The sequence below is a fragment of the Natator depressus genome, chromosome 14 (genome assembly GCF_965152275.1).
Source record: "Natator depressus isolate rNatDep1 chromosome 14, rNatDep2.hap1, whole genome shotgun sequence".
NCBI lineage: Eukaryota > Metazoa > Chordata > Testudines > Cheloniidae > Natator > Natator depressus.
Window position 1 is genome coordinate 14,408,011 of NC_134247.1, and position 17,552 is coordinate 14,425,562.

Below are 17,552 nucleotides of genomic sequence, written 5' to 3' on the forward strand. Positions count from 1 at the left end.
AGATGACCTCCTGAGGTCCCTTCCAATCCTGATATTCTATGATTCAGTCAGAATATGGGCCTCACAGACAGAGCAGGCTTTCAGTTGAAGTCCTTGATCTGGCAATGAGCTATTGAGCCTTTCGCCTCTACAGCGGGTTATTGGCTCAAATGCAGCTCAAGTCCACAGCAAATAAGAAGGTGTTACGGGTGGCTGTTTGGAGGCCTATGTGGAATGAGTTTGAAGGTCTCAGTCTAGTTCCCAGGGACAAGTGTGTACATCACAAAAATCACCCCCCATTTGACAAATGGGTTGTCAATTTCAGCAGAGGCTGAGGATTGAATGGGCCACGAAAACTGATCTCCAGTCTGATTCCTAGCCTCCCAAGTCAGGGCTGTGGTGTTGGATGCTGGACATTTATGGTGATCCTGCCTCTGGGGGTTGCCTGTTCTGTGACCCAGTAAAGGACTTCAGCCTCCACGGCTGTCAATGCAGCTCCCTTCTCTAATTAAAGTAACACACACACAAAACATAAGAAAGATGGCAGGACTCTTGAATCACTCGAGACAGAGGGATGAAGCGGGACTCCTCAGGCCTGTGAAATGTAGCGTCAGAGAAACAGCCAACTGTCATTTTGCAGACTGATAGTCACACTGGAGATTCATTGCTCAGCCAGTAGGGGGCAGCATTCCCCTATAACGAAATGCAGCAAACCAGGCACTGTACTCATTACAACTAACAAGGTGCCCATTTTAACAAAGAGGGGAAGTGGGAAACCAAGGCAGGGAAAAGGACAGCCTACTCATTGGAGACAGGCTTGAGAACCAAGGATGCTTGAGTCCTACCCACTCAGCTCTGCAACAGACTCCCTCCAGGGTCTGGGGCAAGGCACATCACCTCTCTGTACCTCAGTTTCTCCACTTGTAACCCAGGGATAATACTGACCTAACTCACACTGGCGATTGTGTGTCAGGTAGACAAAGTGGGCCAAGTATGGAGAATGAGGATGTGCCATGAAAACAGCCACCATCTGTCCAGCCTAGGGGAACAAATTCTAAGCCTGCTGTGCTTCATAAACTATCCTGTGTATTGGGGAGATGAGCCAGGAGCAGAACTCATCCCCTTCCCCCACTCCAAAACATCTGCTACCTGCCCTCTGTCCCTCTCACCTGTTCTCTGTGGAGCAAAAGAACTGCACCCAGGGATTGGCATTGCTGCTGTCTGAGGAGGGGGGGAGGTACATGGCCTCTGAGAAACACGTCAGCAGGAGTTTCAGCAGCTCTGTCCTGAAAGAGGAAAAGCAGGAAGACAAGTCCTGGAGTCCTTTGGGTAAAGAGTCCTCAGTTGCATCCTTGGACAGCTATTTTCAAGCCAGCTGGAAACATCCTTTTAAGACCCCAGACACACAACTACCATTCTCACCAGCAACAGACATTTAAAGGAGTCTCATCCTCAGCAACACAGAACCCTTCTCGGTGGGTCTGCGGTGAATTGGGCCATCCAGCAGCTAACACACTGGAATCCAGGTAACCACCCCCACCGCACAGAACAGAACCTGCCCCTGCCCTCCATGCATCCCCACCAACTCCCCTCAACAGCCTTATGTCACTCAGCAGCCCCTCCCTGCAAAGGCCCCACATTCCAGTCAGCAGAGGCTGAATGTGGCTCCCTTGGGGGCCTATCGAAGCCATGCAATGCTACCCAGGCTGTGGGAGGTAGGGGGTTGAATGGGACACCAGAGTGATGCAAGATGCTCCTCCCACTCCTCCCACAACAGGAGGAAGCAGGTGCATTACTTCTGCTGCACTCCCAGCGCCTACTGCAATGGGGAGCCCAGGATCTGAGCTTGCAAGCCCAACATGGCAGCGTATTTTGCAGCCGTTAGGTACTTCCTTGCTCTGTACTGCAAGTTCTGTTGGTATAATAGGTAGCAATAAAGAGATGCATCCCCAAAACAAGGAGCAAACCCATGCAGGAGTCACAGATACTGGCAGGGGCTTCATTTCAAACAAAGTGGGCGGGCAAAGTTGTGTCACCATATAGAAAATTGTATGTGATTATATCATATCCTGCAGAGTCCCAGAGGGGAGTGGTGGGGGGAGTGGAAGACATAAACTTATGAAAAGTCTAGGGCATGGGCAAACTGAGCTCTGGTGGGACAACGGCCCCACTTGCCTATAGCAAATGACAACCTTGGACACCTGGGGAAGTGAAAGAGCAGATCCCAGCTCCATGAAAATCTCCATCAGGGCCACACCACACAGACCCTTAGCACACTGCCCTGCACCTCTGGACTGTCTTACCGGTTTAAATCATGGTTGTAGTTGGGCTGGGGGGAGTGAGCAAAGCCCACCCCAGCCTCCCAGATGTACTCACAGCTGTCAATAGAGTGGATATCCTCCGCCGTGTCCTGTGGAGAGGAGAGAGGTCAGAGCTCCGGCATGCAGAGGCTTGAGTCAACAGCCCACTGGGGAATGCTGTAAGATGCCCGCACTGGGGGAGCCATGATGTTAATGAGTCAAAACATACTTTACTCTTAATTGTCCAACGTATTATCCCCTTCCCCCCCAACACACTCTTGCCCCTACTCCCCCCCCCCAAAAAACGGTGCACAGTCCAGCTTCCATTTACTCTGGATTCCCATAAGAACGGCCATAGTGAGTTAGACAAAAGGTCCATCTATCCCAGCATCCTGTCTTCTGACAGTGGCCAATGCCAGGTGCTTCAGAGGAAATGAACAGAACAGGTAATCATCAAGTGATCCATTATGCAACCTTCTCTCCCACACCTCCAGGACTGTTCTCCGTATGGAGAGGTTCAAGTGCAATCACACCACCATCCCTTCATTCCCAACCACGAGCTCCCACAAAGCTAGCACACAGACACCTGCTCCTGCTGGGACTGGAGCAACTGCAAGCTCCGCGTGCCGCCACGGCTCCTGTACTACCCCTTCAGTGCCTCCTGCTGACAGAGAGTGGAACTCACTTGCTGCCGGGATTCCTGCATGACCCCTCACAACAACTCCTGCTGGGACTGCAACAGTCATGAGCTCCCCTGAGATCCCCTGCGCATACAATCTCGTGTGCGTGTGAATGAGAGAGAGAGAATTCCATCCCTGCTCTCTGATGATTAAACTGCAGTCAGTTGGGGAGTTGAGCACAGGAGCCATATGCAGTGAGAGAGGCCACACAGACAACCAACCAGCCATAAAGAATTCTCCCCCTACTTAGCCCCAGTGCGGACCTAAACCCCAGGGGTTATTTCAAGCTTCTGCCTATTCATCTGAGTCCATGCTACACTGTTTGCTGCTTAACATTTTGGGATGTTTTAAGTGATATTATTGCCCCATTACTGTCATTATTGTAGAGCACGAAGTGCAAGTCATGGGTTCTTTGGAAACCCCCATCTCCCAGTGAATTTTGCAGTCATCAAATACACCCTAGTCTGATGTGATGTTGATGCTCCTTCATCTGTATATTTTTAAAGGAGGGTTCCACATTGCTGTATTTACAGGCAGGGCCTGGTATAAATACTGCAGTTTTTAGAAAAAAATATTCAACATGGGAGAGGCTAAAACAAAACAGAGCAGCCCAAGATCTGACTTCCAAAGACGAAGAGCACCAATACACCCCTTTGAATTTCATGGAAGCTGTAGGTGCTCTGAAGGCCAGGCCATCAGGCTTGCAGCACATTTGCTACGACAATACAACTTTATGAAGAGGGAGCTGAGACTTGACAGGCTCCTTCTACTCACTTGAGTTACAATCTCAATGAAAGAGCCCTGCAGTTGTGCTAACACTGGGTTAATGCTGTCCCCGGTTTGTAACACATGCTGGTGAAAGGAACAAGATACTAAAGATCTCCACTCGAGGGAACAATGGAAGAGTGTTTGTTTGCCAGGATGACTGCATTTTCTGGAGGGGTTGATCTGTAACGATGGGGTAGTGCCAGCTATTCCAGCTGGTACTCACCCGGCTATATCAGACCACCCGGCTATTGTTACTCTTCACCCAGCCTGTACCAGGCAACTCAGCTCTGATCTCAGTGATGGCATCACAGGCCAATCAGGTAGGAGAGAAACTTCCTGCATCATCACACATACTTGGCTTGCAGCTTAAAGTGTATCTCCTCCTTCATGCCACAGGCTTTCTTTGTTACCCAGTGAGAAGAGGGGAAGGTTAGTAATTTTAGAGTTTTCTTACTCTGAAAACTTCCAAGATGGATCTGCAGAGAATTCAGGAGTTAACCCCTGAACATGCAGCCAGCCAGAGTGCAGAAGATCAGTGCTGTTATCCCTCTGCATCCACAGTGTCAAGCAGAAGCAGACACACAATATTGCACAGTCTTCTATAGCACCTTCCACGTGAGGACCTCAGCACACTTTACAGACATCCAGTAATTTATAGCTCCTCTGTGGCATAGACATTATCCCTACTTTACAGACAAGGCCTGGATCTTCAGCTGCTGTAAATGAGTGCAGGTCCACTGATTTCAATGGAGTTTTGCTGATGTACACCAGCTGTGGATCTGGGTGAGTGATGTGTCCAAGGGTCTGTGGCAGAGCCAGGACTAGAACCAAGGTCCCTGTCTCCCAGACCTATATCATCAAAGGGTACGTCTTCACTACCCGCCGGACCAGGGGATTGATTTATTGTGTCTCGTCTAGACGAGATAAATCGATCCCCGAATCGATGCCTGTACTCCACCTCAGCAGAAGGAGTAAGCAGAGTCGACAGGGGAGCCGCCGCGGGTCGACTCGCCGCCATGAGGACGGCCAGGTAAGTCGAGCTAAGATACTTTGACTTCAGCTACGCGAATAGAATAGCTGAAGTTGCGTATCTTAGGCCTGGTTTACACTGGGGGTGGGGATCGATCTAAGATACGCAACTTCGGCTACGAGAATAGCATAGCTGAAGTTGACGTATCTTAGATCGACTTAGAATCACTTACTTTGCGTCCTCGCGGCGCGGGATCGACGGCCCCATCGACTCCGCTTCCGCCTCTTGCAGTGGTGGAGTTCCGGAGTCGACGGCAGAGCGATCGGGGATCGATTTATCGCATCTACACTAGACGAGATAGATCGATCCCCAATAGATCGATCACTACCCGCCGATCTGGCGGGTAGCGTAGACGTGGCCTTAGTTCGAAACACACACACCCCCCCCCCCCCCGCAGCGTAGCCCAGGCCTTAGGCACAAGATCATCATTCCTCCATTCAGGCAGTACTGAATCCAGAGACCAAGAGCATGAGAATTTGTTCTATACCTTACTAGACAACACTGATATTTCCTCAAAAAGCCATCATTAGATACCTCCAGCTGCATGTCAGAGGCAACAAGCTGCTCAGGTGCTCCTTCAAGGCAAAATGAAGAGATATGCAAGTCAATTCCTCCCTTTTCAGAGTAGGGCTTCTTAGAAAATCAAGACTCTTGAATCTCATCACTCCACTGACACTGACCCAGAAAATGAATTGACTGCCGTATCTAGTCTAATGGGGGAAGGAACAGGATCTTAGCAAGATCTAGTATGTGAGCACAGACCAAGCCAGGCAGATATGATGTAATAACACCTTCTGTGATCTAGGAAGTGTGGAAAAGGTTTAAATTAAATTAAGGGATTAAATTAATTAAATTAAGACCAACTAATTACAACAGTGTCTAACATTGGCCTCCGAGCCAAGGGCCTAATTCTAAGAGATTCTGAGTACACCCAACTCCAGTGAAAGTCAGTGGTACCTTCTGGTGTCTAGCACCTTTGAAGCACAGGCTCCACATGTGGAAGTGTATAGCACCAAGGTTCCAGCTGCTTTTATTACTCCAGTACCTCACATTCCACTCAGGAGTCCCTTATTTCAGCCTCATATTTACCTCCAATTCCAGAGGGGCCTGGCAGGAACATTTGGAATTTCATAGATTAGTCTGATTTTAGAAGTTGAACCATGAAAATGAGATTACAAAAAATGTTACTGATGCCAAAGAACCGAACCGCCCAGCACTGTAATTTGTCCACATGGAAGTATACAGTTCCATTAATTCCCATCTCTGGGAAGCTTAGCAGGGGCTTCTAGCCAACTCCTAGTCTGGGACAACACCAGGTTGATCTTTTAAGTTATCATGAGGGGTTGTTTTAATCAATGCCCCCTTTACAACAAATGGACACCATGGAGCGAGTGCTGAGCACTGCAGAAGGACAGAGACGGCAGCTCCACCATTAGTCACAGCAAGGTCATATCATAGGGTGCACCATTCTGCTGCCTACAGCTATGCAGAACAGCCTGAGACCCTTCAGGATGACTTAGCAAGTGATACACGAGCCCTTTCAACCCAGGCCATCTCATACAGTTTTGGTCTTGGTTTTCCTTGATATCCTACTTCAGAGGTAGCTCTGAATTCGCAGCCACAACTGCATCCCCCTTTAACGTGGCAGTAGGGTCCATGGATTCTCCAGGTCCAGGTTGTAAGACTCCATCTTAATGGTAGAGATGGTTGAATTAGGATGGAGCATTACATGTGATTTATGAAGGTTGCTTGGATCATGCCTGCACACTGCAAGGCTGGCTTTGTAATGCTCAGTGCTTATGTAGTGGTTTATGTTTTCAAAGCACTGTACAAACATTAGCAAATGAAACAATAATCTCCACAGGCTCTCTCATCTGTATCAAAGATAACAGCATCTGCAATTTGCTCCATTCATTTGCCTCCTGACAAGATGGACAATGCCGACATCAATGGGGCAAAGTTTGAATGTCACAGTCCTAATGGCCTCAGCTGGGTAACATAATAATAATCATCCTTAGCTCTTATATAAAGCTTTTCATCTTTAGATGTCAAAGTGCTTTACAATGAAGGTCAGTAGCATTATTGCCACACAGAACACATTGTGGAGGTGGAATGAAGGTTGCAGGCACAGATCAGTGGCCTTTCAAGAATGTTACAGTTCAAATAACACTTTAAACGTTAGAAACCCAGGAAATACTAAGTTAAGAAGGGAGTTGCTTTTGAAATCAGATTTAACTTCAGAAATGTGGGGCTGCTCACTAGATCTCAGCTAGGGAAGCCTAGGAAATGCCCTTTTACGTTTCAGAAGGATTTTTGTTACAAAGTGGCAAAGATACGAGAAGACATTTGGCCCTCTCGGTGAGCATTTCTATTTTTAGGTTGGCAGAATCAGGAACTCCTTATCCAATTCTATTCAGATTTTGTAACATAATCCCCCCTTAGCTCCAGATGTTGCTCACCAATTTGGAGACCGCTACGACTTTTTGTGGATTTCAGTGGAAGAGGCCTCAACCTCAGGCCTAGCTCAGTTGTATCATTGCTGTTGCTCCATGATCTAAGTTCTTATATGGCTCCCACCAATGTCATGTGTGAGCTCCTCTTGTTTAACAGTACAATGCTGCCCAGGGTAGACTTATTTCAAACCAACACGTCCACTGGCCACAGGGCAATAAATCAGTTAGGTTTTCCTCAGAGCTCTTTACTGAGCAGCATGTTTTGCAATTCATCCCTGTTATATACCAGCACACTGGCATTCTGTCCTGCCTCCCTCACAGAGTAACCAGGTCGATATGCCTAGTTAAGAACCATTTCCTCATTTCTCAGGATCCCTTCCGTCTCAATTTTAACTGGGTGATCTTCAGCTTGGCACCTTTCCTCTGCATCCCATCAGCTCATACCCACCGTGTGGAAGGGAAGGGCTGTCCAGCTTTACTCAGGTGGACAGGAAGGAAACCTAATTTGGACTGGTATAGAGAAAAGATGGCTGTCTTATTAGAAACTGAATCAAAGCCAGGCCCCCTGCTCAGCTACCTGGAGCTAAATAGCAGATCCCCCAGCTTACCACAGTGCTCTTCCGGTGGCTCTGGACAGTGAAATCTGGACAGAAGAGCAGATCTGCAATTGCCAGGAGCAATGACTCAGCCAGGGGCCGGGCATTTTCATCCTCTTCATCACCCTGAAAATGATAAATACGGTAGAATATTCTCAGCCCAAGCTTGAGAGTCAGTGCACAGTAATATTAATATAACATGGCAGCAGGGGAAGGAGGATTTTCCCCAAGAGCAGGCAGGAAAGAGAGATGGGGTGGGGGGAGAAAATGGAGAGGTAGGCAACCCACCCGTTGGGAAGGTATGGTAGGGAGGAGTGAGAAGCCATCCCTGAGAGCAGGCAGATGGCAGATGTAGTCGGAGAGGAAGCAGTTTCAGTGAGGATGGGCCAATCAAACAGCTGTGGGAAGGAGAAGGACTCAAGGCCTACAGATGTAGGGGGGACATGGAGTTGCCTCTTTGGGCTTTGTTGGGGGTTACAAGAAGTCATCAGAGAGCTATTCATCTGCTTGGGATGCTCCAGTTAATGCAGATGCTGGAGGAAAGGGAACCATTTACCTAGAGGAGGGACCACAGCTGTTAGGGGAGCAAGGAGTCACCCCACCATGACCAGGCGGTGATCAGATCATGTACAATGTGGCGCAGGGATTGGAGTCACCTAGCAGGCAACAGAACTGAGGGGCTGCTATGGAGACAGGGGCCCTAACACTCAGCTAGGGGGGCGTCTCAGTCAGCCATGGCACAACGAGCAGCTGCCTGTAGAGTGGATTTTGCTCTCTCTGGCATTCAAAGCAAACCTCCACCTATCCAGAGACGGCTGCTAGCATCACACGTGGTTACTCCTCTGCAGCCGTTGCCAGGGGAACGTCTCCAGTAAGCCGCCAGCCCTGCCATTCAAAGAGCATCCTGGATGTCATGTCTTCCCCAGTACGACTAAATCCAGGCTTCTGCCAGGAGGGGGCGAGGCGCAACGGCAGCTTATCGGTGACAGCCAGGCCCCCGTCAGTGCGCACACAAAGCCCTTAAATAACAGCAGGCAAGCCGAAGCGAGATAATAGCCTGCACTGCATTGACGTCTTTTAATGCGACATTGGGGAGGCCAATAACAGGATCCCAGACGCAGGAACAAGGCCGGGGGTGGGGAGCCAGCAATCAGCAGAAACGCTTCTATTCCAGCTTTGAAATCAGAAATGAAACAGAGGAGCCTTGAGCTCAAAAGGGATATAAAAAGGATGATCTGCACCACCTCAGCCTGGGCTTCCAGACAAATCATCTCCCCCCTGGGGGTATCTGCCCTGCAGGCAGCCGTGATTCAGACAAAATAGAACAAGCCAGTAGGTCCCACCCACCCTGGAAGTTGGGGAAGGTCCCTGGCTCCCAAAGAGATCTCCAGGGGTCTCTTATCACTTCCACAAAACTGTGGTCTGCCTCCTTCCCCATCCCCTCCCCTCCCCGCAACCCCCAGAACTTTCATCCGGGGATCTTCCCTACTTCCACTGACAACCCCAGCAAACTGGGGTCTACCATCCACTTCCTCATCCAAAAACTGACATCTGCCACCCCTTCGACCTCAGCCACACACAGACCACAGCCCCTTCCAGGGGGCAAGTCTGGCCAGGAGGACAGTACCCGGTAAAGGGGCTTTCTCCACCACACGTTGGTGACCTTCACCTCAACGAATAGGTGGGGGACACGTTCATTTCTGTCCTGTCTGGTAATAGGCCAAGCGTCCCAGCAACTCCTCTTCCCCACCCCAGTTGAGAGGATGGAACCGCCCTTCGAAGCGCATCGGGGCTGTTCCCAAATTAGTGGGTGAGGTGGGGATGAGGTATGACTACTGGATCAAATTGCTGGCTTCCCCACGGCGTCCCAGGCCGGCCTTGAATACGGATCTCCTGCCTCACACTATGGCCAGCCTTATTCAGCTGCTGCGGGGTAAGATTAGATTGGTTTGAACTGCTAAAACTACAGTGTTAGTTCATTCACCATTGAGGGGCCTTGATTCATCGGAGGGGCCCAAACAGAGTGTGCATGAGGCACGAGCACAGGACAAATGGGCCAAGAGAAGGTCAACTGCACAGTCAGTCCTAGCCATACCTCCCCTCCCCCCCCAAGAAGCCAGAATGCTTAGGGTCAATCACTGCTGGCCCAGGCAGCTGCTGAATAAGGTGCAAATTCAGTTCCTAACAATGGCCTGGCTGTATCCCCACACACAGCACATTGTGTTGTCCTTCCCAAAGCAAATCTAATCACCCGGCACACACAGACTCAGGCCCCCACAGGGGAAACTGGGTCCCCAGACACCTGCCCAAACCCACAGCAGAGAAAAAGGGCATCAAACCTGCCTCCTCTTGCTGCCCAGATCTTCCCACTGAAGTGGCTATAGGCAAAAAAGATTAGAAGGGACAGGCTGAGATAGCGCAAGGATCTGACTGCACCAATACTGCCCCCACCCTTGTCAACCTCTGTTAAACCTCAACGAAAAGCACTGCAGAACTACTCAGCTTATGGTGGGAGCAGCTGAACACAAAAGGACCAGTCTGCGGATGCAGAGTCTGCAAGGACAGTGCTTCTGGTACGTTAAGACCCGGCTGCTGTACCAGCAAGTGGGCAAGGCACAGTAACTGCTCCCCTCCTGACATGTCAATATTCACAGTAATAATGATACTTTGCACTTCAGCCAAGGATCCCAAAGTGCTTCATAAACATTCTACCTCGACTCCCCCTGTGATGAAGGGAAACGTTATTATTCCTATTTTACAGATAGGGACAAACAGAGGCATACCAGGAGGTTAAGTGACTTGCCTAAGGTTCCACAACAAGTCAGCAGCAGAGCCAGAAATAGAAGCTAGGATCCAATTCTCAGTCCTTGGTTCCAACAACTAGACCATACCCCCAGCTTAAAACTGGAAAGCTCAGTTCATGAATGGGCCACTGACCATGTCTCTTATGGCTTCTCTACACAATTAAGTTGCACTGGTAGAACTGGAATCTGCTTTTAACACAATATAGTTAAGCCGCTGCAAAAGGCGCAAAAGGCCTGGGACGCTCTTATTTTGATTTAAGAGTGGCATATGTCCATTTTAATTGAACCTGTTTCCAATCCACTTAAGCTAAACCAAAGAAGCCTCTCTTCAGGTGAAATAAGAAGGTCCACACAGCCTTTTGCACCTGTTTAGCTATATCAGTTTAAATTGACAAATTAGGTTACATCAGAGCAACTTTCTTGTATGAACAAGCCCTTACTCACAGCTACACCCAAGTGACTGAAATGCTCCAATAAACCCATCAGCCTACGCTAAACAAACAGAGCTGAGAAGGGAAGGAAGGCAATAAAACTGGCGCTACAGATGGGCTGTGTTGTTAATTTCAGTCCATCCCAGCATGCTCAGGATGGAGGCAGCTAGCGCAAAGCTTCCGCTTGCTGAGGGGTGAGGGGGAAGAAGGGGCTTTGTCATCAGCACATTTATGTTTCAAGGCTACATCCTATCCCTTACTCCATTACAAGCCTTCCCACAAAGTTTGAACCCACTGAAACAAGGTTGTTCCCAACTGATTAATGTTGGGCCTACCTCCTGCAGCTTCTCCCTCCCTCCCTCCCAAAGAGGAACCGTCTAACCCAGTAGATACAGACCCCTCCACGGCCGGCCCCAGGGACAGTGGACCAGAAGAAGCCTCTCCAGTCAGGGTCCTCGAAGATATAGGGCAGGATGCGGGTGAGGAGCCGGCTGCAGTTCAGTATAATTTGCTTCTCCTTCTCCGAGTGGCAGCCGCTCTCCGCTCCCTGAACCAGCTTCTCTACCGCCTGATGGCAACAAAACAAAGGCATTAATCTGTAGTTGTATGGTTTGCGGACACACAGGCCCCACTGCCACAGAATTATGAACAGCATTTGGTTCCACTTCCCAAGGGCTCGCTATGGTTCCTCTGCGGAAAATCTCTCTCTATGCTGCAGTTAGAAACGAGCAGCAGAAATGTACGATTATTCTAAACGCTCCTGTGATCGCAGCAGGCATCTCTCCTTGCGCGGGATGTGGAAGCCAAGAGAATGCCTGTTGTTATTACTAATTATGTGTATTGACATAGCACCTGGAAGCCCCAGCCATAGCCCAGACGCTGTGCTAGCCCCCAAAAGCTTGTATGCTAAGAAGTCACTTTCTTAGAATACGCCAATTGGAAAGTGTAGCTCTCCAAAACAGAGCCTCCCGCCTCCTCTGCCCTCTCCCAGAAGAAATGAATTTAGCACTGGTAGATGGTGCTGGATTGAAAGCCCTGTAGACTGAAAGTCCTCTGGTATCTACAGGACAAGGGCAGTCTGGCCAGTGGCCAAGCAGCCCAAGCTCCCCCCATGCTCTCCATGTGCTTTAGCACTGACCCAGGGAGCCCACCTCTAGGCTAAGAGGGGGGGTTCAATTCCCAGGGCCATCCAGTGCTTGGCTTCTCTGCTGAGGCCACCGATGACAGGGAAATTGGGGTCAGTCACACTGCACTGCTGGTTTTTTGGGATGGGGACGCTTGTCTTGCCAAACAGCCACTGCAGCTTACTGAGGCTGAAGGCAAACCACTTTATTTTCATGACAGAAGGTGAAGCTCTTTTTCCCTCCTAGGGTCTCCTGTCCTGGTCCTCCCCCTCCCTCTCCCCCTCCCCCTCCCCTCTCAGCATGAAAGCCAGGGACATTTACTCAGGATTTGACTTGTTGGTTTGACTGTGCCTCTCTGCTGAGGTTCCCAGCGACATCTCTGGTTCATTGACTTTGTCAGTTTGCATCACTGCCTTAACAGACATATTTGTGCTACCTGGGGCCTGGCTGTGCTCCGCCTTGGGACTGCGTTTGAATCTATTGCCAGATACAGTTACAGCTCAATATGTTGTAACACAACCCTAGTCTGCACCAAACACAGCTGCAAAGGACATTACAATTGTGCCATAGCCCCATCTAAACCAAAGGAACAACAGTGTTACAAAATCCAGTAACACCACGCGAAAGACAGGCTCCACCTCGCAGGACTAAACCATAGTCCCAAATTGTGCTATATCCCTACCCACATCCACGCTGTTGCATAGATCAGCAACGTGGTTTAAATAATGCACTTAGCTCCCATTTACATCACAAGAGCTAACCATCCTTTAACCATCCGGAGGGACAACCATGTTAGAACCAGGTCTCCCAACACATTAGCCTCTATTGGGTAGAAGACCACAGAGTTGCTTTGTGGGGAACAAAGTGTGGCGTCAAAAGCACAGCATGGTTCTCTCAGAAGTCTATAGTCTGTCCGCACTAGAAGAGGAAACCATGCTAGTAACAGCCATGGTGGAAAATGGCTGCCGAGCGCTGCTCTGCTAGATCTGCATTCAATTATTTCTGAACATGCTTGTTGTTCACATGGTGCAAACCACAGTGCAGCAAGAGCTTGAAGCATTATTAGTGCCAAGGCCTGGCTAGACAGGCTAAATCTTGCTGACCAGACTATTCCCCAAGCAGCAGCAGCCAGCCATATCCTACTGGCTTTACAATTGACAAGCTCTGGCACTGAAAGAAATATGAATAGATGTCCCTTGTGTTGCAGACAGCAAGAGGGCAAGGGCGACAGAAAAGCATCAAGGGAAGCGCTAATCGGAGCTGCGTGGGAAACGGTTTTCCCGTCCAGCAAGAATTTGGTATTTCAAAATTTGTTGTCCCGTTTTGGGATGGGAAAATTCAAATCTTGGGCGGGAAAAATGAAGAAAAAAAAATTCACTCTGGGTCATTCAAAATATTTCATATCAATTTTGACCTTATTATTATTTTTGAATTTTTAGTGTAAATTAACTAAAATTTCAAAACAAAAAAAGTCATTTGGAATCATAGCAGACAATTTTCAAATCCAGCCTGGATGTTTTATAAAAGATCTGCTCTAATTCAAACAGGAATTGATTCAGGGAAGGCCTCTATGGTCTGTGTTATGCAGAAGGTCAAACTACAGGATCCCAGTGGCCCCTTCTGGCCTTGGAATCTATGGAAAACTAAACTTTGTTTAGAAAGTGTCAAAAATGGGATACTTTGACAATTTCAGAACATTTTTTTCCAAAAGTGTTTTGAATCAGGAGATTCATTGAAATTGACTCTTTCTCGTGAACTGTTTCAGTTTTGACAAATCTGCGTTTTCCAATGAAAAAACTTTCCAACTCTAGTGCTAATGCCAAAGGAGATACGGCAGTGAAATGGGGAAATAGGCTTAAGACTCTTTCCCATATCTATCCATCTGTGGCATTTTTAGGGTGACCAGCACCATAGTTGGCTCAGGCCTTTGGGGTCTTTCTGCATTCCAGAAGCTGAGATTGTTGTTGAACCTTGAGGAGCAATCAGATGCTCTGATGAGGGAGCAGGAGCACTGGCTCCACTAAGGATACACAACGCTTGCATGTCAGAATCCTTAAAATATATGGCAGCCTATGTTAAAACCAAGAGTTGGGGAGGTGATGGGTGATGACTGAACTGATCAAATGCCAACTGTGGTTTGTGGTAAACCAAAAGAGGAAATGTGAGCAAACCGCCCATGCCCTGCAGGGCAGAGAGGGGAGCTGCAGTTAAACCTCAGGAGGATACAGGGGCAAGCAGCCCTGAAAAGGATCACAGGGAGTAGGGCAGGGAATGGAATTTGCAAGGACTTGGATCACTTTTGTATCTGCTCCAAAAATCAACATGCATTTCTGCTGCAACCATTTACTTGTTCATATGGCCAATACTTACAAATGCCAAGTCTGGACTTGGCAAGCATATGGGGAGCTGCTAATCACAGAAAGCAGCACCATGGACTGTCTTGTTGTCCTGTGTTTGTACAGCGCCCAGTACAATGGGGTTCTTGTCCATGATTCCTAGGCATGATGGTAATACAAGTGAGAGGCGCCTATTGGTGAAACTAATCCCTGTGCAGATCAACTCAACACCTATGATCCACTTCAGTGTTGGGACTCTCCATAGGGTTGACTCTCACTAATTCCAGGTGAGAAGGAGAAGGCACCTTACCTTATAACACAGAGTGGCCAAGTTAGAAGGAGATTCTTCTCTCACTGCTCGGATTTCTGCAGCTGGCACAAGAGCAAAGACATCCTGCACTGAAGTTGCAGTGTCCGCCCAGAACTGGTCCCAGAAGGCATCATCCGTTGCCTCCACAGGCTGTGAAGAGACAAACCCAGAGTTACAGATGTGGATAGCAAGGACACAGAGGAAGAGATCGCTCTATGGAGGCCAAACACAAGCCATTCTAACTTGGTCAGCAACGGGGCCAAGCTAGGCCTGGTCAGTGCTCAGGAGCTGGAAGGAGAGACTATGCACCAGTATCAATCTATCAGTACTGTATAGTGGCATCTCTTGGTACCAAAACCTCAACTGTTATAACACACCTGTAGTTGGATCCAGAACTACTAAACTGTATATACATTATACCTGTGTTTATGTTGGAGAGGCCCAATGGGCACAGGCAGATTCTTTACATGGCATATTTGTATCATCTGCATGAATGTAGGACTCTGAGTCTTTTAAGGGGCCAGTGCTAACAACAACCAAAAGAGACTGTACACAAACATGAGTCCATGTACAGAACGGCGTGTCTGCAACCCACGATGCACATGGCAAGTTCCGTGACTTTCACAGCATGCAGGCTGAGCTGCCTCTTTGCACTTTGCCAGTTCCTGGGCATATAGAGGAAGCTCTGAGTAATTGTCTGTATTGTAGTAATGCCTCAGGGGAAGGATCAGGGCCCTTTGGGCTAGAGACACAGGGTAAAGTGAGAGCCCACACCCCAAAGAGCTTACAATCTATGTCACGCCAAGGTGCAACAAGTGGATGAGACACTGGGGCTGAGAGGGGAAGGATAAGGCAACCGTAAAGCGGGCAAAACTACTGTACAAAACAATCAAGTTATCACAGTCTGATGGCTCCCTGCCCCACGAGAACATGCCTGCTCCACATCTGGAAACACACTTCTCCTTATCCAGTCTTCAGGCTCTATGAGGGGGAGACATGCCTCTCTTCCCAGCACTGCTGTCTCCCTTTCAGAGGATGGGAGCACATATTTTTCTCCAAGTCCTTTTACAGAGGTTAGAACAGGAGTTCTCATCCTTGGAAACGAGAGCAGTTTGTCAGGTTTCCCCTTAATATCCATCTATACTCAGAAAAGTGACTCTGTGGAACTGATAGTGTTGGATTCCAATCTTATTCCCTCCCAATCACTTACAGACCAAGTGTCCTCAATTTATAAGTCAGAACAATGATTCTTCAAGCCGCATTCTCTCTGCCGCTTGCATCATTACCACTAATAGAGATGCTAAAATTTTCAGGTCAGATTAAGTGATGATAATCAAAGCAGATTAGACTCCACTTCTCTCTGTTGTAGATGTATTGGATCTACAGGGCTAACGGGGATAATTGTCAACAGTGAAACAACTGCTGTATTTTTCAGTAGTGAGCAGGTGTGAACCGGAGAGACATGGGGCCCAGATGTGCAACCCTTCCCATTGCAATCAGTGGAAGGACTTGTCTGCATAGGAATTTACCAAGCTGTGGAAGGGTTGGGCCTGCAAGGAGCAGACACTATATGTAGAGCAAGAAGGCTGCCACGGTTACACAGGACTCTTCTGAGCATCAGAAGCAAGTGAGCACAGAGCTCTGAAGAGCTCAGAAAGGGCTCAACATTTCATTCACCTCAAACCCAAACATCACTCAACACTCAGAAAACCTGCCACTCACTGCAGAGAAGCCTCACCACAAATGGAGGCATCCTTAACTAACCCACAGCCTGGGAGTGATCACCCAATTCAACAATGCTTCCAAGGTCTAAATACAGGTGCGATATTCACTTACTTGCGTATTTATACTGCACAGTGTGAAAGAGGTTGGTCAAGGTTTACTTGGTTAAAAATAGTCTTTAAAAAAATATCCACCTCTCCACACCCCAACAGAAACATTCAAATAAATGAACCAAAAATATGTCAGTTGTACCTGTTGCTTGACATGGCACCATCACTGTTGTTTTGAGGCTCTGTGTGTGGCTCCCACCCAGACCTGCTCCCCACTCAGGGTTAGTTTTGATAAAACTATGACAATCATGACCAATGAACACAAAGGCCCTGGATCCTACAACTGGAACCTCATGGACTCCTGTGGAAACACACCAAAGTCTATGGGGCTCCAGGTGGATCCAATTGCATGATTAGAACCTAGATTTTTCTCTGACACAGAGTCCTCATTGCTGAACCTCCAGCTGGGGAAGCATGTTTCTATTTGGTGCAAAGCAGCAGTTTTCAAACTGCTCCATGGACCACTGCAGAGCACTTGCTGTGGTCTGTAGAGAGGTGGCTGGTCCATGGTACTCGCTCTTGTTCTCGCTCCCAGCTTCTAAGTCACATTAGAGAAGCTGAAATTACACTGACCACTTTGCTAATGTTATTCTTCCATGTAAGCGGCTGCCGTTGTAGCCACAAAGATGTTATGTGATGACAACTGGGATTGGAGATGGTCCATGAGACTGGAGATGGGAACAGTGACATCATGAGACACCGTCCCTTTCAAGACATGATCCACACTATGAAAAAGAAATGGGATCATCTCATTTAAAAGTGCCCAAAAGCCAGCTATAAGAGGCATGTGAGTGGCTGTAGCCAATGGACATAAGAACTCAGCACCAGGATTAGAGGCCTGGAAGTCAGGACTCCTGGGGTCTATGTCCTGCTCTAAGTATACTTAATCCTGCCTCAGTGTGAAGGGAT

The 17,552-nt window shown here is 48.4% G+C and overlaps 1 protein-coding gene across 2 annotated transcripts in view; it reads right to left on the minus strand.

Moving 5' to 3' along the window:
- The window catches only part of HID1 (HID1 domain containing), a 47,807-nt gene that overhangs the window by 19,055 nt on the left and 11,200 nt on the right, over window positions 1-17,552 (minus strand). For both annotated transcript variants that reach the window (XM_074971901.1, XM_074971900.1), the window contains exons 2-6: window positions 14,812-14,961; window positions 11,439-11,609; window positions 7,819-7,932; window positions 2,283-2,389; window positions 1,149-1,265 (exon numbers count right to left, since the gene is read on the minus strand). In XM_074971901.1, the coding sequence (XP_074828002.1) occupies window positions 1,149-1,265; window positions 2,283-2,389; window positions 7,819-7,932; window positions 11,439-11,609; window positions 14,812-14,961 (659 nt within the window). The remainder of the gene's footprint in view (window positions 1-1,148; window positions 1,266-2,282; window positions 2,390-7,818; window positions 7,933-11,438; window positions 11,610-14,811; window positions 14,962-17,552) is intronic.